Below are 24304 nucleotides of genomic sequence, written 5' to 3'. Positions count from 1 at the left end.
ACAAAATATCTTTATGGAACATGATCTTTACTTCATATCCTAATGATTTTTGGCATAAAAGAAAAATCAATCATTTTGACCCATACAATGTATTTTTGGCTATTGCTACAAATATACCCCAGCGATTTAAGACTGGTTTTGTGCTCCAGGGTCACATATTAACGCTATATTACATTGAATAAGTGGTTCTGTTTAAAAAATATATATATGATAAAATACTGCATTTGGTCAAATTAGTTTTTTGGTCTGTTACTAATCTTTAATAAATTAACAGCAAAGTTAAATTTGGTTTCTACACTACAAAAAATAATTAGCAATATTTTTGTCTTGTTTTTTTCCCATCTAAACATCATTAAAACAAGATCCATTTAATAAAAGAATATATTAATATTCCTAATCTGAATAACGTATAAGACTTGTTTTCAGAGTATACATCTATATTTAGTTCTTACTCCACTGTTTCTTCTTGTTTTAAGCATAAATCTAACAAAATGTTTTGTATATTTAATATTTAACGTATTAAATATATTACATTTATTAAATGGATTATTACTTTATGTAATTTTGTTTCAAGAAAAAAAACAAGACAGAACTATTGCCATAAATTGATTTTTTGCAGTAAACAAGTTCCTATACATTCACTTTAACATGCAGTTCTTCTGTATTATTATGACTTCATCCTTTAACTATAGAATATGCTGTACGCTGGAGCTGGTCTTGGATTCGGGACTCATTTTTGATGGCTGGGGATCCATATCGTTCAGAACACTAACATCTAATGACTGCAGCCAATTGCACAGGGTTGCAGTAAGTGCCAATGTTGGCAGGGGAGGAGGGAAGACCAAAGGTCAGAGTTCAAGAGGTCAGATTGTCTCATGTGTTTTAGGGTCATGAATGGCCAAAATGCAGTCTGTGTTTCTGAAGGTTGTACAGATTAAGCTTATCCCGGTTTGATTCAGTTCAATTGATGGCAGTGCAATCAGGACAGGTTTCCCTTCAGTCGTGAACAGCGAGAAAAATAAATAAATAAAAAGTAGAAATGAATCCAGACCACTATGCGTGGTCATAATTAACATTGACACAGAATCACTCAAAACACAATTCACACCATTTTCGTGAACAAATGTCCTCGTTCGATGATTTGGAGGCGGAGCCTGAGATGATTGACAGTCCAGCTGGGTTGATCTGCGACAATGGAGCATGAAGGGTTGGGTGTGTGGGTTCATTGGCGGGAACAAGAGGTTTTGTAGATATGGCTTGTAGGTGCGCTTGGTCCCTTCACATGTCTTTTGGCTCCAGCTTGCTGGACATCTCAAAAAGCAGGTTCTGATTGTCGATGACCTGCAGTTGCCGCACATACGCTTTCGTCTGGAGGTGAGAGAGGGACGGCTCGGCCTCCATTGCTGTGAGAAAGACAGAGAGAGCAAAATAAATCAATTAACGCCTCTGAAAGAAAGAAATCCAAAGAAACACAGAAGTTACACAATCTGAAATTTTCATTTCAAACACTTTTTATAAATAAATGTATGTAATATTTATAGTACACATTTAGAATACAAAACTGATGATTAGGAATGATTAGGATTCTTATGCTCAACAAAGCTAGCATTTATTTGATTAAAAATGCAGTAAAAACAGTAATATTGTAAAATATTAATACAATTTAAAATAACTGTTTTCTATTGCAATATGTTTTCAAATGTAATTTATTCCTGTGATGCACAGCTGAATTTTCAGCATCATTACTCCAGTCCTCAGTGTCACATGATCCTTCAGAAATCATTCTAATACGCTGATTTGATGCTCAATTATTATCAATAATTATTGGTACTCAATTGTTAATAATGGTTCTTATTATTATCAATGTTGAAAATGTTATTTTTTTTTTTATTTAGTTTAAATCATGATGCATTTTTTCAGGATTCTTTAATGAACAGAAAATCCAAGAGAACAATTTTTGAAATATAAAAGAAAAATCAATAATTTTGACACATACAATGTATTGTTGGCTATTGCTACAAATATATATATATATATGTGCTACTTATGACTGGTTTTGTGCTCCAGAGTCACATATTAATATTTTTAGCATTACAAATGTCTTTAATGTATTTTGTCCTTGTGGAATATATTTTTTTAATTTATATTAAATAGAAAAAAAAACATTATTTTAAATTGTAATACTATTTCACAATGTTACTGTATTTGCTGTATTTCTGGTCAATAAATGCAGCCTGGATAAGCATAAAAGACTTCTTTGAAAAACATTAAACATTTTTAATTATTCCAAACCGGTAGTGTAAATGCAACTATTATTACAAAATAAATTTACAACTATTTATTTAAAGTTTACAGCAAACAAAATTAAAAAAGATTTTAAACCCTATTTAAACAAGTCCCAAATTTGGTTGCAAATGTAGCAAACCTCAAAAAAAAAAAATGTATATATATATATATAAACACTAACAAATAACATCACCCTGCTTGTCTTCAAAACATATGTTGTGTTCAGGTAAAGAAACGAAGTCATACATGTTTGAAACAAGGGTGAGCAGAATTGTAACTCTTTCTAAGTATTACATTCACAGCATCCTCCAACTACTGTAACTACTGTAAACTGCAGATGAGTAAGTGTAGTGATGTGCTGATTGAGGAGACACTGAGGCTGACCACATGGTGGTGTGGCAGAGCTGGGATACCAGCAGACATGTGCTCACCACTCATGTCCAGCTGACCTGACTTTACACACACTGCATCCGTTGCTAAGCCACACTTTTCAAAAAGAAAGTGAGTAGAAAAAAACTGCAAGCAGAGAGCAAGAGAGAGAGGAGGAGGAAGGAAAACAGCTCTTTCGGTAGCTATGAATAGCTGCACATTGTCCTCTCTGATCTCAAGAAAAAAAACTGTCACTCCGCCTCTGCATCAGATTCAGCTGTCACTCAAGTTACTGCACCCGCTCATATACTGCAGTGCAAACCTATGCTGCTAAAATCATTTCAAAAATATCGATTTCAAATAAATGCTGTTCTTAAGCTTTTTCTTTTCATTACAAATCCTGAAAAAAAAAATTTAACAAAGTTTCCACCAAAATACTAAACAGCACAACTGTTTTCAACAGTGATAATAATAAAAAATGTTCCTTGAGCAGCAAATCACTATATTAAAAAGATTTCTGAAGGATCATGTGACACTGAAGACTGGAGTAATGATGCTGAAAATTCAGCTTTGCTATTTTAAATTGTAAAAACATTTCAGAATATTACGGTTTTACTGTATTTTTATTTTTTAAAATGCAGCCTTATGAGAGTTTTCTCTCAAAAACATTTTTAAAAAATCATATCGACCCCAAACTTTAAACCGTAGTGTACATTCATCTTGTGTTGAGGATGTTTTGTAACAAAACCAGACAAAGATATTGATTAACAAAGATGACATTTTGCAATACTCTCTCATATCTCAGAAGATTGAATGGACTCATGTTTCATTTACACAACTTTTTCTCAGATATTTCCTAAAATAGCCTAGAATAACAAGAACAAAGTGTGGACCCCAGATCCCAGATCATTCAGTCATAGACAATTTTATAAAGAACTTCAAGCTGAAATGTGACCATTTGCATGAGCGTCTCATTATCGTCTTGGAGCAATGCTGGAAACTGAATTAATTTCCTCTGTGGTTTTTCTTTTCTAACAATAAAAAGAGATCACAGAACTGATCCGAGTTCCTTTGACGCTTTGACAGCAGGAGCGCATTAGAGACAATTATGGAGTCATTAAGTCTCGCATCCGAGCAGCTCCCCCAAAGTTCAGACCCGCTGTAAGGGAAATGGAGTTCTGCATGCTCTTACAAATGTCAATGGCTGCAATGCGTCTATTGAAATTGATGCCCTCTGGCCTCGACACGTCACCAAATGAGCCTCAGCCACTGTATAGAAATGTCATTGCAAATGGGATCCAGATCCGTGGGCGACAGATGGAGCGTCACGCTACACCGGCATGAATCGAACGACAAACATTCAACATAAATATTAGTGTTTTTTTATGTGCAATGATAAAGACGATTCTTTGCCGAGCATAGAGAAAAACGGATTGTTCTAAAAAAAGGCCACTTCTTCACACCAGAGTGAAAAAGTGCTGTGCGCTTGGCTGGGCATCAGTCCCTCTAATGGAAATAGATGAGGGCAATCCACTCAGGTAGACTGAGGGAGAATGAGCCCTGATAATTACAGCCCTCATTCAGAACCACAGACAGGAAAATAAGTGGCCTGACGCACGAGACCTGCTGCTCGACTTCAACAGACTGACTAACTGGAGACAAGAGAAGAAAATAATCATACTAAAATAATAGCCCAAAGGGGTTATTTTCTTAGTGATTCATACTATAAAATGAGGCTGACTCAGTTATAGTGCTGCTAAAATATGGTGGAATATTAACAAAGCCCATTTAAGGCAAGTTGCTACAAAGAAACACCTCTTATGGTAATAAATATAAATGGTATGATAATACCAATAATATGGTTGGTAATAAATACACTTTCATTCAAAAGTTCGAGGTCAGTAAGATTTTTTGATGTTTTTGAAAGAAGTCTCTTATTCTCACCAAAGCTGCATTACTTTAATTAAAAATACTGTAATATTATAAAATATTATCACAAATTTTAAAACGTTGTTTTCTATTTCAGCTTATTTTAAAATGTCATTTATCACTGTGATGACAAATTTTCGGTCTTCAGATGTCACATGACCCTTCAGAAATAATTCTAAAGCCGCTTTTCCACCGAAATTACCTGGAACAGTGTGTCCCAGGAACTTTTCCCCCCCCAGACCTGTTGCTGTCTGCGTTTCCATCGCGGTCTAAAGTACCGTGAAGAATAGGCAAATAGTCTGGTGGCGTAGGTCTGCGCGCGTTTCTCAATACCGAGTATGCAAATTTCAGACTTGCATCCCTCGGTAGTTCGGACTTCGGGAGTTCGACTCGGGAGTGTGAACTCCTGCGGACGGGACGACGCAAGTCCGGTAATTCTGCAAACAGCAGTGTAGGCTACTTGATAACGTCAGTCAGCTCGCCTTGGCTACTGCAATTTTCCTCACTGTATTTACAATAAGACGAAATATGATATCAAACACCACTGCCTCCTTTCGTTTTCATTTAAACATTAATAGCCGCAGAAATGAAACGAAATATTATATCAAACAGTATTGCTTTTTTATTTTCATTTTAACATATTAATAGATTCACAGAATAAAGACCAAAGATTACCTGTTAGATTTACCCAAAACGAATTATATTTTATGTTTAACCACTAAAGAGACATCAGAGCCAGCGGCAAATGTCAGAAGGACTAGCCGAGTTGAGGCTGCTCTCGTCGGGAAACATGAGCACTGAGCTCCCGGTGATAGCGTGGAGATCACGTTTCCGAAATTGGTGAAACGCATTTTTAAATAGGCGCCGTCTTTATAAATGAACCGCAGATTTGAGTTTTAAACAACTACATTCTCGCCTGAAATACTTTTAAAACTACATTTCATGACACAATAGCACTAACAGTAATATTTTGAAAATTATCCGCTTAAATGGTGGTTGAAATACAGTGTTGCGTGAACTCAACCAATCAGCATGTTTAGCGCCCAAGTCCCGCCCCCGAAAGTTCCGGACCTTTGAAAAAGTACTACCTCTCGAGCAGGGACTCTCTGAGGGGCATTTTTTTACCCGTAACTTTATTTAGAGCCTGGTTCCTGCGGTGGAAACACACAGAGTGCCGGCCCAAAGTCCCTAGTTCCTGGGTAAAGTTCCTGCGGTGGAAACGGGGCTCAATATGCTGATTTAGTGCTAAAGAAACATTTCTTATTACCAATAATTATAGTTTTAATATTGTTGTGGAAACTGATAAATTTCTCTTTCGTTTTCAGGATTTTCAGGATTCTTTGATGAATAAAAACAGCATTTATTTGAAATACTTTTTGTAACCATGTACTGTAAACATCTACTAATAACAACGTAAAAATGCCATTTGTTATCAATTCAATGCATCCTTGTTGAATTAAAGTATTAATTTCCTTAAAAATAAATAAAAACCTTACTATCCCAAAACTGTTAATCAATCGTGTATAAAAGCACAGCTCCTATATACACATGAATGGGAAGCAAAATAAAAGGTATCATAATTTCTTTTTTTTCCACCTCAAATCTGTATTTTAAGGCCGACAAAAATATACCCATCTAAAAAGGTAATTGCCATACTAGGAGTTATGATATTTGATTTTTCTAACTAGATTTTTTACTTTCTCCTGTCATAGTTTGTCTATTTAGTTAAAAAGGATAATACTTAAGAAACTAAAAAAAGGATAGATTATGGATAGATGGCAGTCATGATTTTTTTTTTATTATTCACTATGATTATAAAAATTCAACCATTGATGGAAACCTTTTATAGAAAAGTGTCAATCCAAAAATCTATTTTTAAATAATAAATCGTAAATTGTGTTTACCACTTGATGATCGCAGAAACAGGTTTCATATGATCATGATAATGATAAAATTACACATGACAACCTCAAAACAAACAGCTGCATGGAGAGGAAGGAAATCTTCTCTACAGGGTGTGATGGTGCAGACGCTCTTTAAAAGACACGCCAGATGATGCATTAGACAAACGGAAGGCTGTGTGGGTGCTTTTCTACCTCACGGAACATCACGGTTACCATGGAAGCATTGTTTTGTTTGTGTGATTGAGATTTGAATCTAGGGAGTCAAGATTCCAAAGCGGTGAAACCCCAAAAATAATTACAAAACAGAAACTGATATTCAGCTAATCTAAGCTGCAGAAAAAAAACACAGCTAAAAAAAAAAAAAAAAACCGCTCAAAAGACACCTAGTCCATATTTCGAACACCCAGTGACAGCATCAAGACCAACACAGTGCATTAATGACCATCCATTTATTTCAGCAGCGTTGATTCCGAAGTATTTTTTCAAATAATTTTTTCCATAGGGACTTTAACAAAGTCTTAGTTGAAGCATTATGAACAGCTACGAGGTGAATCACAACATTGCAAACTTTTATTTGACAAATCTGACAAAAAGACAAAAGGTACAAGACTGTGTACTTAGAACTACAATCCCATGAAGCATTATGAATGACAATCGAATTAAAAACGATGGTGAAATATAAAACTACTCATTGAAATCTGTTGATTTTATCTATAGAAACCATCATTTATTTCAGTATTTTGAGAGCACAGGAAACCAAGCTCATTGGGTGTGATTTGCTGGCCGCAACTCTCTGATTGGTGGAATTTTATGCACAGCATCATGGGTAATGTTGTTTCTCACCACAAATCCTGCTATTAAACATGAATTAAAAAAGCTCACAACAGGTCAGTCTTTAAAAGTTATTGTTAAAAATCTATTTCCCTATTGAGAAATCTTCACACTGAACGCGACCGTTGCACTTTATAATGAACGTTATTACTCATTATGCACAAGCAAACACATGTACAACCACAAATCTTACAGTTTGTCTGTGAGCATAAATGTTTTGAGGCACTGCCCAGCTGTTGCATGTGTTAGTGTACACACACGCTGTGGGCATGTGTGTGTGTGTGTGTGTGTTATGAAGCCGTGCCCTGTGGCTCGTGGCCCAGAGGGCTGTGCTGTCCCAAACAGATGGGCTGTGGCAGGGTGGAGCAGCAGTCTCCTAGAACTAATCCACTCAGACAGGTGTGTGAGTGTGTGTAAGGGTTCATGTAGGTATGTTGTTATGTTGGCGGGTGGAGACATGCTCTACTTTTGCACTAATTCTATTTGACAGGCCGATGTCTGTCTGTCTGTCTGTCTGTCTGTGTAGGAATACACATACCTAGCTGAGTGCTCCTATACCGCCTGATGCTTCGCACCATCTCAGCCACTTTGTGCTACAGAAAAAAAAAAAGAGAGAGAGATTTGATTGACAGTTCAATCAATGAATGGTATGCAGCCACAAAATAATGTACCTGTGGCCACTAATTAGCTGTACAGGATATTGTGTATTAATCAAAGTCTCAGAGTCCATTTTTAATGATTATTTTAGTCATTTTGAGGGAAAAGGAATGCACAAAGAAAACAATTCTTACTGCATTCATTACACCCTCATCAAGCTGTTGTGAAATTTTAAGAACAAAAGAACAAAAGCCTAAAGCTGCATTCATTTGATCAAAAATACACTAAAAACAGTAATAATGTGAAATCTTTTTACAATTTAAAAATAGCTGTTTTCTATTGTAATATATTATAAAATAATAAAGAAATCTGTAGTAACATTATACATGTCTTTACTGTCGCTTTTGATTGATTTCTTTAAAAAAAATCTTACTAGCCCCAAACATTTGAAGAGTAGTGGATATATAATATATTTTTACACAGATATTATAAACAGTGGGAAACAATTAAGCATGCTTGAAAGTTGATTATTCATTTTCATGCACAGCTGACAAAAATTAAGATGCATGCGTGTTGTCACAACAAAAAGTATAGGGGGTCCTAATACATTTACATTTAGTCATTTAGCAGATGCTTTTATCCAAAGCCACTTACAAATGAGGACAATAGAAGCAAATACTTTATAATGCGGTTCTGACTGCAATGTGGAATCATTAAGGAAAACAACATGGAAATAGATTGGAACTTAAATTTAAAATAAAATGGAACTAATTCCTATTCTCAATGTTTACCCTATTCTTAAATAGAACAAATAATGTTGTTTTTTTTTATTCTAATTTTTTTTTTTTAATGAAAAGTTCCTATTTAGAGGAAGGATTAAGGTTAATGCTAGTCTGTAGAAATTATAATTAGCCTTTTTAAGCACAACAGAAGTCTATGGTATGTCCTCATTTAAGTATCTACATAAATATGTGTGTGCATTAATGCAAGCACATCATTACTTCCATTATATATGCCAACTCACCATCTTTTCAAAATTAACCAGCTCCCCATGGAAAGTCTTACAGCTCTCATGGAGGAAGGTCAGATCTGCAGAGAGAAATAAAGAGAGAGAATGCATAATAAAGGGAACAGTTATGTAATGACATGTCATCATGCCATCACTCGCTCAGCCAGGCGTCTTCTTTCTGGCTGAGCTGAACTGAAGCTTGACGTTCACACGCAAGAAAAGAGAAAGAGAGAGAGTGAGAAGGAGAAGGAGAAGTGAACAGTCATCATGTCATGATGGGTGATCTGTCTGTGCCTGGGCCAGGTCTGGTGAAAAAGAGAGAGAGAGGCAGGTAACATGAGAGGAAAGGAGAATGTTAGAGACACTACATGCTGTCAGGATGAGTCTACTGAATACAGATGACTGAGTAAAGAGAGAGAGAGAGAGAGAGAGAGGCCGTGTGCCAATGTATCGGCCCATAAAAGTAATTATCCGCAGGCTTACAGTTTCACACGACTGCTTGAGCCCTGCAGTTCTGCATGAGCTCACCGACTGTCTGCATGGGTCACGATTAGTGAATTGTGCAGCCCTACTATATAGGGTTTTGTTAATAACTGAGACCAGTTTGAATTTAAGGAGGTGTATAGAACAGTGTTCTTATTGATAACTAAAAAAAATACGGGAAATTTAAAAAAAAATAAAAAATAAAAAATAAATAATAAAATAAAATACTCTGAGGCGGTTTAAACAAAGAGCCATTAAAAATGTAACACATGCCACATTTCGCCTTGCAAAAATACGGGACATTTTTAAAAAAAAATAAAATAAAAAATAAATAATAAAATAAAATACTCTGAGGCGGTTTAAACAAAGAGCCATTAAAAATGTAACACATGCCACATTTCGCCTTGCCATCACTAACAAACATCCCAAACGACCTCTCCAGCTCTTTTGAAGGTTGCTGTTTTAACTCTTGAACTCTGAAATGTCCACCCAAATCATTTGAGAAAAATTTTGTAACATATTTCATGTATCAATCTAAATTTTGATGAAACGTGGCTACTGTCCTCAGGCATGCCGCTTAATCAGCATAATCTAATTCACTTGATGCCATGCCAAATGCACTTCTATTACACGTGCACACATACACGACTCCTGCAGGACTCACATGGAAAGCGTGATGGATTTTCAGATCAGTTGACATTTCTAGACACAAATGACACTGTCTGTCAACTACTAACATCATTCTAACATCTTTATCCCAGCAGACTCATGACAATTTACGCTTTCAGGACAGCAGCTCCTGCAGGAGACACAGTGTTCAAATCCGTTAAACACCAGGGATTCCCCACCGTCAGACTACAGATGAAGCCGTGCTACGAGTAGTGACAGATCAGCATCTACAAAGCAAAGGTGCTCGAAGACATTCCCAACTGTTTGGAGTCGGACACATTACATTGTGGGCAATAGTCCCCAAGCAATAAAATTGGTTGTATACTGTAAATCTGGCAAATATTGTCAGTAAATCCTTGTATCGCAAATAACAGTAGCGTATCATTAAACAAGAAATAAATAAAACTATTCTAAATGTCTATAACTACATATTACACTAGAACAAAATGCTAAAATGCATTTGAATTTATGGGGACATTTCAGTGTTTTGTTCCTCCAAACGAATCAGCTTGCTAAAATGAATCAGACTTTTCAAGTTATTAGTCCTGTGTTCATCATTCCCGAGCCTGTTCTTCCTAATTTCTAAAGCCTGTCTTTGGTATTCTGATGTCTGTGTGTCTTGTGCCAGAGTCATGTAATGTGTGTGTCAGACTAAAGCGCAGAGCAATGCTCAGCAAAGATTTTGATGCTCAACTGATCCTGACAGGCTTGAGTCATGAGCATCTACAGGGAAGGAGACAGAGAGTGAAAAGACACGGAGAGAGGACAGATGGGACAGGAACATAGCAGCTGTGTGTGTGAATGTGTGTAGAAATGTGGATGAGCAGATAGGTAAAGGTGTGTATGTGTGTGTACATGTACGGTTTTAAAATCAGAATTTGAAAAGCACTCATACACTACCATTCAATAGTTTGTGGTCAGTAAGATTTTTTTAAATACTAATATATATATATATATATAAATAAAAGTATATATAACAAAGTGTGGGTCAGGTTTTACTTTCATCATGGGGACCAAATATCCCCTCAAGCATAACGAAAGAAATTCACAGAAGTCCACAAGGAAACCCATAAAGAGATTAAATTATGTCTTAACGGCATGCAAAAATTCTGGGGTTAAAGGTTAAGTTTAGGGTTAGAGGGTAGAAAATATCATTGGCTCAGTAAAAAAAAAAACCCGCCATAATACAAAATGCACATGTGTTTGTGTGCATCACTAATGTATATGCATGCATGTTGATCCCTGGTGCATGTTTGGCTGCAGGGGGTCTGAAATCCAGCATGTTCAGGAGCTGCAGATCAGAGGGGCGTTAATTAATGAGGCGGGGCCTTTCAGACCGACTTCAAATCACAGAGGCAGTCACGGCAGGAGGGGACTTTATAAGAACACATATGGACAACAGCTGGAGGAAGAGATTGAGAGCACACTGGTGCTACTGTAACGTGTATGTGTGTGTGTGTGTGTGAGGGACTCACCCTTTAGCAGCAGTGGAGTGAAGGGTATGAGTGGGGCTCTCAGGCTTGCTAGAAGGTCTCTGTATGACTTGTGGTTCCTCGAAGGGTCCTGCAGCAACACAAACAACATCATCATTACGAATGCTGTCAATTAATGTCAAATCAGCCTGCAGAGTGACAAATTTTATTGCTCAGAGGTTGTTCTTTCAGAGATCAAGAGACTTAATGGAGTTCTCAGTTACACTGCGTTCAATTATTAAAGGAATGGTTCACCCGAAAATGAACATTTGCTGTAAATTTGCTCACCCTCAGGCTATCCAAGATGTAAGTGACTTATTCTTCAGTAGAACAGTACAGAAGATTTTTAGCTGAACCTGTGGTGCTTAGTGAAGTCAATGGGTTCCGTCACTTTGAGAGTCAAAAAAGCAGGAACAGGAAGCACAAAATAGCTCCTGGTGATATATTGAGGTCTTATGAAGCAAAATAATCAGTCTGTGCAGGAAACTGAACATTATTTGATTCATTTTGTGTGTCCTGTACCGTTTTGTTTTGTTTGATTTTTACTTTCAAAGTGATGGAACCCATTGTCTTGTATTTTATGAATCTTGAATGACATGAAGGTCAGTAAATTAAAGGCAAATTTTATTCATTTAGAAAAAGAAATAAAAGTACTTATTTCTAAAAGTGCCGAGTAGAAATAAAAATAGACACAAATGGGACAATTGCTGACATACAATTAGAGTATAGAGTTATAAAATGAACATTGATTTCATAGTCCAGATAATATGATCATGGAAGAATCTGATAAGAAATCTTTAATTCATACCGAGTTCTCCAACTTATGTTCTTTGCAAATCTGGGCACAGTTTAAGACATTTTTGAGATGGTATTGGGACTTTCTCTCAAGACAAGCATCTGAGAAGCAGGAGACCTAAGCAAAGGTCTCCGCTTGCTCTCCATTTAATATCACTGCTGTCTAGGAGAAACAATTCAGATATTAAATTGCATTTGGGATTTTTCTTCACTTACCGCAATGCTCTCAAACTGCTGAAACTGCTTCCGGAACTTTCCTGGCAACCCCTGCCAAAACACACACACACACACACACACACACACACACACGCAATTAGCAAATCACACACTGCACATGCAAATTAAAACTCCATTAGGAATTGGATGCATGTAAACAACACAACACGTTTATGATTTATTTAAAAATCAAAAGGCATAATCGGACAATAAATGCACAGGTGGACATGGAAATATTTCCTTTGAAACAGCACAAGCTAATTCAGAGCCGTTGTCATGACAACTGCTAATAGCCTCCTGCCAAGAATAACACTTGGCGGTTCTTAGGAACGAGAGTAGGCAGAGGTGCTAAGAGACTATGTGTGAGTGCGACACAGAGAGAAAGAGAACATGAAAAAGGGAGATTAACAAACAAATGCACTCACTTCCCAGGTCAGACGTAGGCGGCTGACTGCAGGGTTGTCCAGTCCCAGAACCAGCGCCAGGAACGACAGCAGATCCTGCTGCTGTTTACATCTGAAACACACACACACACACACACACACACAACAGCACTCATTACACACACAAACCTAACAAACAACGCAATAGTCTTGTTATTGTTCTCTATACCTATTAAAAACTCTGTATTTGGCAATTGAAATAAAGCTGAAATAAAATAAACATTAGATGAAAAACCTTAACTTAAAAAAAAAAAAAACTTATCACATACTTAAAGACTTTTACTCAAGTAATATTCTAAATGATGACTGTAACTTCAACCAAAGTCATTTTCTGGTAAGATATCTGTACTTTTACTTAAGTGTGGCTTTCAGGTACTTCATCCACCACTGGATGTAAGTGACTTTTATTCTTCAGTAGAACAGTACAGAAGATTTTTAGCTGAACCTGTGGTCCTTGGTGATTCATAAAAATGCAAGTCAATGGGTTCCGTCACTTTGAGAGTCAAAAAAGCAGGTACAGGAAGCACAAAATAGCTCCTGGCGATATATTGAGGTCTTATGAAGCAAAATAATCAGTCTGTGCAGGAAACTGAATTTTGTGTGCCCTGTACCTGCTTTTTTTACTTTCAAAGTGACAGAACCCATTAAGTTGTATTTTATGAATCTCGGATGACATGAATGTCAGTAAATTAACAGCAAATTTTGGGTGAAGTAAAGTATTCATTTAGAAATGAAGCAATAAAAGTATGAGATAAAGCCTTTCAAAACTTTGACTTAAAAAAAAACTAAACGAACTGAAACTAAAAAAATAAATAAAATAAAAAAAATTCAACAAAAGCACGTAAAATTACTAAAACTTGAAACCTGATAATATATTTTAAAAACTAATTAAAAATATTAATAAGTACTATAACAGTAAAATAACATTGGAATGTGAATAAAATGTTAATAAAAAAGCACAACATTTTTTTCCCCTTCAAGTCCACTTTTGATGTTATTCAAGGTTTCTTCCACCACAAACAGATTAATTTAATTTTACATGACTCTTTTTCGCCATCTTTCTGAGCCTCAGAATTAAACAGGTGCTTTCTGCGAGTGGACAATTAAAACTATATGCAAATGAACCCTATTATGAGTGGCTACCCACCCCCTCCGAGAGCCAGAATACTGAACAGGTGTTGATGCACGTGGGTGGTCATATGTTATCACGTTCACAGTTCTGACGCAGTTCAGTGCCATGATGATTCCTGAATAATTCATTTCTTGTCACGTTCATAAGCGGTTTCAGCTTGTACCCTACCCAAACACATATATACACTCACAAGGCTGCAATCTTTATGAACTTGCGCAGTAGCTGTATCCTCTTCGGAAGCGACTGGCACTGCAGGATCTCTGTGGCGACCCAGTGCTGCACTTCACTGCATCGCTGCAGGATCAGCTCCAGGTTGAGGGGGCGCCAGCGAGCCTGCTCCCCGTGAAATACGTAACACACAAACTCCACCTGTTCAAACAAACCCCCACCCCAAAAAAAAAAAAATCAAACGCGAACAGGAACAAAGACACACGGAAAACATTGCATAATGTGCCATGAAGTTTTGTTGTTTTTACATGAACTTTGCTATGCGGCTAGCCTTGAACTAAAAGCCAGTTTCCTAAGGCACACATTTTGATTGCAATGGAAAACTACAGAGGATGCATCTGCGTCTTGATCAGACTTTGTAGTAACCCACCCTACAAAGGATACACCAATTAAAAATATGCATACTGATAAATTAAGATATTGTTGACCATTTTAGGACAGTGTTATTTTAATTTTATTTACATACTATTATCATATTTATTAATTTATTTATTTTGAATTATTTCATATTTTCCGTTTTATTTTAATTTTAGTTTAAGTTTTAGTCATTTTGTTACGAGCTTTTGTAATTTTTATTTTATCTATTTATTATTTTTAAATATTTTTCTATATACCTGAAGCTTTTATAGTTTGGGTTTTAATAATCTCAGTACCCAAACATATTTTATTTCAGTTAGCTATCAAGGCAATATTTCCAAGTTTAAGTTAACTTTTTCATCTAAAATTTTTTTTTTAATTTACTTTCAACTCTAATTCAATTCCGAAACTCAAATTTATTAGTTTTATTCTTTATTTTGTTTGTGTATGTAATGAGTGCCATTGCATAATACCTTTAGTTTTAGTACCTTTGAGATTATTAATAATTTTCTCTTTAATTTTAGGTAACAATAACAATAATTTTTCATGAATTTTGAAAGAAACTCTAGCATAGAAACAGACATTAAATAATCTACAATCTAAAAAAAAACTCAGGATAACATTTATTTGTGCATTTGAAATCTTGGAAATTAAAAAAATTAAGTTTAAAAGCAACTAATAAAGAATAAATAAATGTTACTAATTTAAAAACTAATTAATTGTGAGCATGACACTAGCAACTAAAAAGGTCATCGGTTTGATTCCCAAATTGACATAAAATGCACCTTAAATGCCCTGCAAATTGCTTTGAATAAAAGCATCTGCCATGTGCATAAATAAAAAAAGAACTAATAACCAAAGTTTAATGCAGAGCTACAAGGAATTCGTCTTTTAAGAACAAATCTCCTGATATCTTCCAATTACAATGATGTGCAAGCATTAAACTTTTTGATATTATGTGCACAATGCAATGCAGCAGCTTTACGCTGGCCTGTGTCTGTCTGTGGTGAAGCCGAGCTGAATACTGATGATTTGAGGGCTGGAGTGTCCTGACCTCGTGCACACAACTGAAGAGTTCCCAGTCGAACACCACCAGCTGATTGGCCACCTCCTCTGCACTCATGTCATGGAGTTTGCTGTCTCCTGGTGACCAGTGGATCTCCTCAGGGAGAGGTATCTGACCGACAAAGACATGAGGATGAGGACCGGAATCACCAAAAGACACTGAGCGGGACAAAGTCAATATGGCTTTTTCAATAGCTTTTACATTAGGTGCCCCCAAGTCTTGAATATTTGCTTACATCCTACCGCATTCTTCTCACACAGTGAAGCTGAACTATGATCGTAGAGTTTAAATAACTCCAGCTCTCTGTTTGACTAAACACTACTTTCGCTTTGTGGTTGAATAAAACAAGATTTTTGATGGTTTTCTAAACCACTGATTTAAAGTGCCCCTATTATGCCTTTTCGAATATTACCTTTCATGCAGTGTGTCATGTAGCTGTATGTGAACATAAACTATCTGCAAAGTTGTGAAGCTGACAGTGCGCGATAAATAAAAGTTATTGTCTATCAAAAAAAAAAAAAGGTCGGCTCGCAATCGCCTAAACGAGTCGTCATGAATTCGAATCTTATTCTGTTAAGGCTCTACGTCACGAAGTAACACATTTGCATAATTTCTGCCCACGTTCCACGTCGCCAGCTTGCCCGCCTACAAACAGTAAAATTTCCGTGTGGTTAACATCACGTCGAGAAGACGCTGTATCCTACGCTGTGAGAGTAAATTTGTTTTATCACATCTTACAATTACCACAAACTTGTTAACACTTGACACTTACCACTGAGAAAAGTCCTGTTCCAGTCGTGCTTGCGAATCAGTCTCTTGTCGATCAGCCACTTCAACCGTTTCATCATCAGACTCCGGCTCGAATTGGTAAGGTACAATCGATACCTTCTTTTCTATGTACTGACAAGTCTCCAGGGCTGTCATTCCGTCATGGCAATGGGCTTTTCGTTTCCGACACGCGCTGTACGCGGTGGACCAATCCAGAGCCAAGCTCTCTACGGCTCTGGACCAATCACAAAGGACTGCGCCATCTGACCAATCACAGCAGTGAGGGCTCACGGAAAGGAGGGGTTTAGAGAGACTGATTCTTTGAACTGTTTCGCACGAGTCGTTTACGAATCATTTAGAAATGAGGTCAAATTAAATCAATTTTTTTTAGAAAACTAACGTGTTTTTTTGACCTTGCATGCATGTAAACCTGTTTTAGGAGACTCATAAAACAATATTAGCAACCTTAAAAATGGCATAATAGGGGCACTTTAAGTTCTCAGCACTATTGTAGATAGCTTGATCTTGACGTTTGTGGTGTTTAACTAACAACAATCATAAGTAAGAATGATTCCCGTATGACTGTAACAAATACAGAACCCTTATGCTTGCGATTTATGAAGGTCTCCATGGGAACACCACTCCCCCCCCTCCCACGGTTCTCACCAAGCTCTCAAGCTCCGCGGGCTCGCAGGCGAACAGGTGGGTGTTGACGCCCAGAGTGGTGAAAACGGCCTCGTCGCTGGGACGGAACACAGCTTTCTCTGAACAAACACAGATTAGATTGTGATGTTAAAGCAGAGGAGCCAAGTCAATCCCAAAAATGTTGTGTTCCCAAACAGTGAGTCAAGGTCTGGATCATTATTAATTGTCATGCCGCTTCATAATTCACACATACGTGTGCAAGTGAGATCTCGGTAAGTTTGCATTCTCTTACCCCCAGATGAGGTGACGGCCACCAGTATGAGGTTGGCAGGTTGGGTGGGCTGGTCCTCGCTATACTGGAGTTTCTCTTTCACCAGAGCCAAGATCTCTCCGACCCGGCATGAGAGACGGCTCCGGATGGTCACGTATGAGTGATCTGGTGTGTAAACCCTGCAGAAGACTAAACAAGGACCAAAGAGTCAAATCAACTATCCGATGCACATCGCCCCCATCTTAGTCTCACTGCACTGCACACAGTACATTATAGAATTTCACGAGTTCACCCTTACATCTAATCTGATTGAGCAATAGTAAGCATATTTTGGCGTGCTGTGTCCTGGGGGAGGGCTCCAAGCCCGGAATATAGCCTGAACCCAGAGAACTCCCCCTATCCCTAGTATGGGATGAGAATAGATTAAGAGCGAGGAGTTGGGGTGGAGGAGGGATGCCGGAAAAACTGTCATAGGTTAGAGGTAAGTAGGCTGCATATCTATACATATTGTGCTAGTTAGGATGATTAGCTAAACAAGTTACACCTGTGCCAAATTGGTTGATTATCTGATCGTGCTCCTCCTGAACCTTGCTAATAAAACGTCTGGAAGAACACTGAGATCTAGTCAAAAGCTATGTAAAAATTCCAAGGTCTAGACTGTATCAAAGAAGTGATCGTGCATTTGCTGTAGAGGCGCCCAAACGTTGGAATAGTCTGCCTAATTATAATAGAGCTGCCGCTACTATATATGATTTCAAATCATAGCTTAAAATATACTTGTTTTTTATGGCTTTCCACCATTGACTGACTGTTTTATGTTTCTTACTGTAGTGAGATATATATATTATTTTACAAATTATATAAAGCAAAAATTGTTGTGTTGTTTTAATTGTCCAGTATAAATGACACTGACACTGGCAAATCTGATAGTCATTCACCAATAAGCTTTCAGGCAACAGTATCACATGCTTAATAATAATAATAATAATAAACATGTTTTATTATTATTTGAAAAAAATGGGGTCAGTTAAGTGAATTAAATTTTGTTTGTGCACAGCTCGTTTTCTAAAATTAAAATAAAATAAAATAAAATTGTGAAATACTATTACAATTTAAACTATATGTTTTCTATTTCAATATATTTTTAAATGTAATTTATGCCTGTGATGGCAAAGCTGAATTCAGAAGCAATTATTCCAGGCTTTAGTGTCACATGTCTCTTCAGAAATCATTCTAATATACTTATTTGATGCTCATGAATCATTTAGTGTTATGATCAATAATCACATTTTTGTGGAAACCATGATACTTTTTTCAAGATTCTTTGTTGAATAGAATTTTATTTTAGAATGTATAGAATTTCATTATTGTTGATCAATTTAAAGCATGCTTGCTGAGTAAAAGTACCTATTTATTTATAAAAATAAAAATAAATAAACAGTAGTGTATATATAGTTAGATAAAAGAGGCAAAACTTTGAATAGTAGTAATTCAGTACAATATCGACTTCCTTTCCATTCACGACTCTGACAAAACTGGCACAAACTGGGTCACTGGAGGCTTCAGGGTCAGTGGCGTTTTGTACTGTCAGATTGCCTATTGATTAAGGTCTGGGAAATCACTTAGCTTGGCTTGAGCCACTGCCCTCACAAAGAGTCCCATTCCATCAGATGAGCTCATTGCATCTATAAAACTTGGCAGACGCTACTTCTGTGACCCGATTTGTCATCCTGGTCTGAATGAAGTAGAAGCAGACTGGCACTTTCACAAAAAAAGGATGAATAAGATGATTCACTAACAGTATTCTCATGGGCGTTATTGCACAGCTAGGCAAACGCAGTGGTAATAAACTGCGGTCAGTCTGTGCGATATTTATGCATCGTATTGAAACGAAGGTTTGAACGTACTTTCGTCCGAGCCACGGAAAGCCTCTCGGGGCTGCAGGCAGGCGTCGATACGTCTGAAGTGTCGGAAGAGTGGGCGGACTTGCTTCTTGCGACTCTCTTTGTCCTCCTCGGCTCTGTCGGATGGGAGGGAAAACAAGTCAGGTAGCTATTCATGTGTAAATAATTGAATGAGTTATTTGTCTCCAAAAGACTATTATTGACCTAAAATTAGTTTAGTAGTGGCATCAGGGATGGAAAATATTCTATGCATGTGCAAGATATTTGAGGACCAGTCATGGCAAGCTCTTAAACTGTTTATAACTGGACTGCAAGACATTTTAAACTGCAATCTGCCAAAACCATGAAAATGGCATTGATTATGTTTGCATGGCATCCTTATAATTTAAAGATGCAGAAAGACCAAACATGCCAGTGCCAATTAAAGGTTCTCCAGGAAAAATTTGCTTTTTTATAAACTGAATTACAGAACCGTTTAAGGGTTTATGAAAAGACTGCTGCCTTGTTGAGAGGCTTTAAATGACACAATCGAAATCCAACACAACACATTAAAGTATTAATCTCTGCACATTAATTCTTCATCTGGTTCTAAAGCTCTTAATGGGCAACTGCATGCGCCTCATTTAATACTTTACAACTCGCGCTGTACTTCACCAAACTAAGAGGCTCTGAGGCTTCATGCCTTATGTGATTTTCTGTTCCTCTATGATTTCTGCAGCCATTATAGCTCATAAAATATATTTATAGCTTATATTAATATTCCACTGTGAGGATGAAGGGGATTTGATGCTTACGGGCTGTGTAATATCTCAGTCCAGCGCTGAAGCTTCAGGACGTCTTCCACCAGTTCAGGAAAGCGGCTGAGCTCCTGAACGGCGCACAAATACAGCTCCTGAAACGACATGCATTTATTATTAAGACCTGCAGGAGGGAAATAAAGGAGAAGAAGCAACTGATGATTATAAAAAAAAAAGAACCTTTTTCTAAATTTCAGCAAGCATATTAATATTAATAAAATGACAATGTGAAAACAGATAGTCTGACATCTAAAAACAGCTGCAAGAAAAAAAAAGAAAAGAGCAGGTTTCAAAATAAACCTTGTGCAGTCATGTACCAGAACAAAATATCACAAACAAGAAAAAAATTACATCTGGAGCACAGGTGTGTTTGTCTTTAATTAAGAAGCACTAATGTGAAACAGACGAAAATAGCAAAATTTTCCTTAGCGGGGCTTTAATATGTTCTGTTACCATAGTAACCCTGAAAGTCTTTTACCAGTGATGACACCCTAAGAACTGTACAGAAGGTACACAATATAAAAATCTCCAAATAGGTTTATTTTTCTAAATACATTTCTAACAAAATTGAATAAGGTTTATTATTAAGGTTTATGCTTAAAACAATTGCCAATGGGTTAATAAATGTAATCTTAACTCAAGATATATTCTCTGAAGAAGACTCATGTTGTTTCCCAAATCAATCTATTTTTTTTAGGTATTTTACTGAAAAACAAGACAAAAATACTTGTTAAAAAAAAAGAAAAATTTTCAGTGTCTATTTTAGTGTCTGTTTTAGTTTGTTTATTTTTTAGCTTTTTATTTTGTTGTTTGTATGCATTTGAACGCTTGAAAAAAACATTTTATGACCTTTTTTTTTTTTTACAAACGTGTGCAGTACCTTTGGGAAGGTGTTGGAGCGATCTCCCTCCTCCTGCAGTAAGTCTCTGTATGTGTCCAGATAGCGGAAGGCCATAGTCAGAACTGCAAGTTTCCGCTCAGCTCCGTCCCAGCCGGGCCAGCCCTCACCCTGCTTACCCTCTGAGCTGAATCTGAGCCAGGAGTTAAGAAACAACACACTCACGAGCCAACACACACACACCTGCGCTCACTAAATACAGTCAATACAACTGTACGAACACGTCAACACCTGTACAGACAGATGATAGATAGATAGATAGATAGATAGATAGATAGATAGATAGCTTGATAGCCTCAATCACAACATACAGCTGGTGTTTTTCAGCACAGAAATTGCACTGAGTGGGTTTTATGAGTGTATGCAGATAAACACATACTCAGACAGCCGCTGTCCGATCACCTGACAGAGATGCCGCACTGGAAAAACAAAATCTATGCTTCAGTGGCCAGACAGCCAGAATAATTACAACCTTTGAAAAGTATTGAGGCCGATGGAACACACCCATCACACCCACACACACTCACTCACACACACACACAAGTTACAACATAAACACAGCGAATGGATTTTTTTGTACTCGCATGCTTACATAAGTCACGTTGGTGAAGTCACACACAAGCATTTAAGCAAAGACATATACTTCTTCGGCACGTAAAATGACCTGAAAAACTGCAAAGACTCCCTGTCCCCAATCCTACCACTCAGGAAACCTGAAAGGCGGACTAAATTTAAAGTGGAGTATCCCTGAGCCTCTCTGCCTATAATTAAAGAGTCCCCGAAACCCCGTCTAAAATTGACAGCTATTCCCATACAAAAAAGGCCCAAGAGGAGCTTCTGCAAATGGCATGCGAGATCTAGTAAATCTATATCCAGAGCTGTCACCTCTGCTCGGGTGCCAAAAAAACAGCAGCAGTCTGAGCCGCTGGGCAGCTGCAAAAGTTGAACTCGCAGGAGGCAGCCCTGGATCGCGGCCGCCGCAGCGGTTTGGAGTCCGGCCAGGCCGACTCCACCGGGACTATCAATGTGTGAAGAGCTAAAAGCACTATCAGTCCTGAGTGAAAAGGAATCATCCTGCTTTGAAATCCTTTTATTAAACCCCTCAAATGAGCCCTAACGAGTGGGAAGTCTACGAGAGCTTGCTTTTTTAAGCAGGAAGCAGACATGTTGCCACAACAAAAAGATCTGATTAGGCCTGGATTAGGTCAAGTCAAAGACCAGGAAAAAAGGTGTGGAAAGTGGAAAGATAAATGGACCAGGAGGAGGGAGAGGAAAGAGAAAGAGAGGAGCGGATCATAAGGCGAGGTGGTGACGGCAGTCAGGGAAGATTAGCGAGGGTCACTGATTGCCGCAGACTCTTGGGGGGCCGCCGCGCAGCAGACACGCTGCATTAGGAGTGCTGAGGCATGTAGACGGGCCTCCCCAGGAATACCTTTGTGCTTAAAGTCCGCAGACAAGCCCCTCAGACGCCATTATGGTCTGGGTAGAGGGGGCTATGGCACTCACAGAAGGAATGTAGGTCACTGAATGAGAGAGGGGTGTCCTCTACACACACACACACTTATACACACTCTGACACAACGCCTAAAGCTAAAAAAACAAACATTCCCCACATTGCACTCTTCTTATCTGAATTTAGGCAACTGATGGGTCCTGAGGGATGGGGGGGGGTTGTTGGGCCCGCAGAGTCTGATAGAGCTAGGTTAGCATTGCGGCTAATTGGTAAATCATTGTGACCCAAATCTTAAACGGCATGTGCGACTGTTAGCCCCCTGCGGTAGAAAGACACTGGGCTCTTCGGCTGTGCGTGTTGGCTGTTTTTTGGCAGATAATTCAGTTTGTTTTGGAAGTGTTTTGAACACATTCAAGTGTTCGGCTTGATAATTCAGAGCTAAATGCTTTTTCTGAAGTTTTGCGAAGTAAACAATCTGATTGGAGAACATATAGGACACTAGCATAGCTGTCTGTGTGATAATTCAGTTTTAAACAAAATAACATAAACGAGACAGAAAGACAATTAGCAAGTTATACATGATTTAACCAGTTCTGAGTTGTGTCTAGATGGTAAACATTGGTCTGACAAACCCTAAAGCGTGGTCACGCTATACTTTGATCATGTAAAATTTCTTCAGACGCTGTAATGGATATAGACAACAGGATATGATGTCACGCTATAGTAAACAGCCTCTAAGAGGACATTATGACAGAAAAAAATTAGATGAGCCGAGAAATTATATTTCAATGCTTTTGCGTTTTCTTGCAAAAGTATTACATTCCCAAAACCATATATTGCTTGCAAAGTGATTGCTTTTGCAAACAAATGCAAAGTTTCTCAGGAATCAAAACCTTTTTGAGAAAAAAAATAAATAAAATTTGTGAGTGAACAAAAAAGCACTGAAATATAATTATTTTCTCCCACCTCATATTAAAAGTTTTGTGAGAGAATGTAAAGTTTCCAAGGGGAACACAAAACATTTTGCTAGACAACGCAAAAGTTTTCCAAGAAAATGCAAAGGTTTTGCGAGAAAACTCAAAATTTTGCGAGCGAACACCAAAGCATTTAAATTAAATTTTTTCCTCCAATCAGCTTTTTTCCCATTATCATGTACTATAAGGCTTCTGTTTTCATAAATAATTAAAAACAAAGAATAAATAATACATTTAAAAGGAACTAAATGATGTTAAATCTTAAAATATTTAATAAAAAATTAAATATTCAATTAAATATCAAAAATACTTTATACAATCTATTCCACTTGACCACACCAAATACGTGACCTTCTGGCCCTAAAGCAACATTCCTATCATAAATTGCAGCCTAAACTTTATTCTTAATGTTAATGCTAACAGAAATTATATGTTGATAAGACCCTAAATCCCAGCCGTAGCCCTAAAACTGGTTAATAAGGCTATATGATGATCCCAGGTACATGTTCTACTCAGATAAATCACACTAAGACAGGGTTATAGTCGTCCAGTGATGATTTTCAGAAGTTAAGAGGTGTACATTTGACACTTATGGTTCTGGCGAGGGGAAAGGATACTGCTGAAGCAAGACCTGCTGGAACTTGTCTGGGGCCAAGAAGATTGGGTGCGTCAGCATGAAGTCATCCAGGAGTATTTCTGCAAGGAGTCAGAGAGAAGAACACAACCTTATTAGTGACATCACAACTCAACAAGATGTTGATGTTCGTCTGACTGAACAAAGTGTTGTGTTGCGGAGATTGACACGAGG

General features: G+C 37.4%; 1 protein-coding gene across 1 annotated transcript in view; it reads right to left on the bottom strand.

The window, feature by feature from the left end:
* Positions 1-575: 575 nt before the first annotated feature.
* The window catches only part of LOC107740631 (rap guanine nucleotide exchange factor-like 1), a 40738-nt gene continuing 17009 nt past the window's right edge, over positions 576-24304 (bottom strand). The window contains exons 2-15 of the mRNA XM_016553111.1: positions 24114-24192; positions 21052-21202; positions 20169-20266; positions 19378-19490; positions 17492-17659; positions 17221-17318; positions 15775-15897; positions 14326-14504; positions 12986-13076; positions 12561-12611; positions 11553-11640; positions 8941-9005; positions 7858-7912; positions 576-1403 (exon numbers count right to left, since the gene is read on the bottom strand). Coding sequence (XP_016408597.1) covers positions 1279-1403; positions 7858-7912; positions 8941-9005; positions 11553-11640; positions 12561-12611; positions 12986-13076; positions 14326-14504; positions 15775-15897; positions 17221-17318; positions 17492-17659; positions 19378-19490; positions 20169-20266; positions 21052-21202; positions 24114-24192 — 1484 coding nt within the window. The 3' untranslated portion in view covers positions 576-1278. The remainder of the gene's footprint in view (positions 1404-7857; positions 7913-8940; positions 9006-11552; positions 11641-12560; positions 12612-12985; positions 13077-14325; positions 14505-15774; positions 15898-17220; positions 17319-17491; positions 17660-19377; positions 19491-20168; positions 20267-21051; positions 21203-24113; positions 24193-24304) is intronic.

This window comes from Sinocyclocheilus rhinocerous, unplaced genomic scaffold, assembly GCF_001515625.1.
Source record: "Sinocyclocheilus rhinocerous isolate Xijiao unplaced genomic scaffold, SAMN03320098_v1.1 scaffold705, whole genome shotgun sequence".
Classification (NCBI taxonomy): Eukaryota; Metazoa; Chordata; class Actinopteri; order Cypriniformes; family Cyprinidae; genus Sinocyclocheilus; species Sinocyclocheilus rhinocerous.
This window is presented reverse-complemented; position numbering and strand designations above follow the sequence as displayed.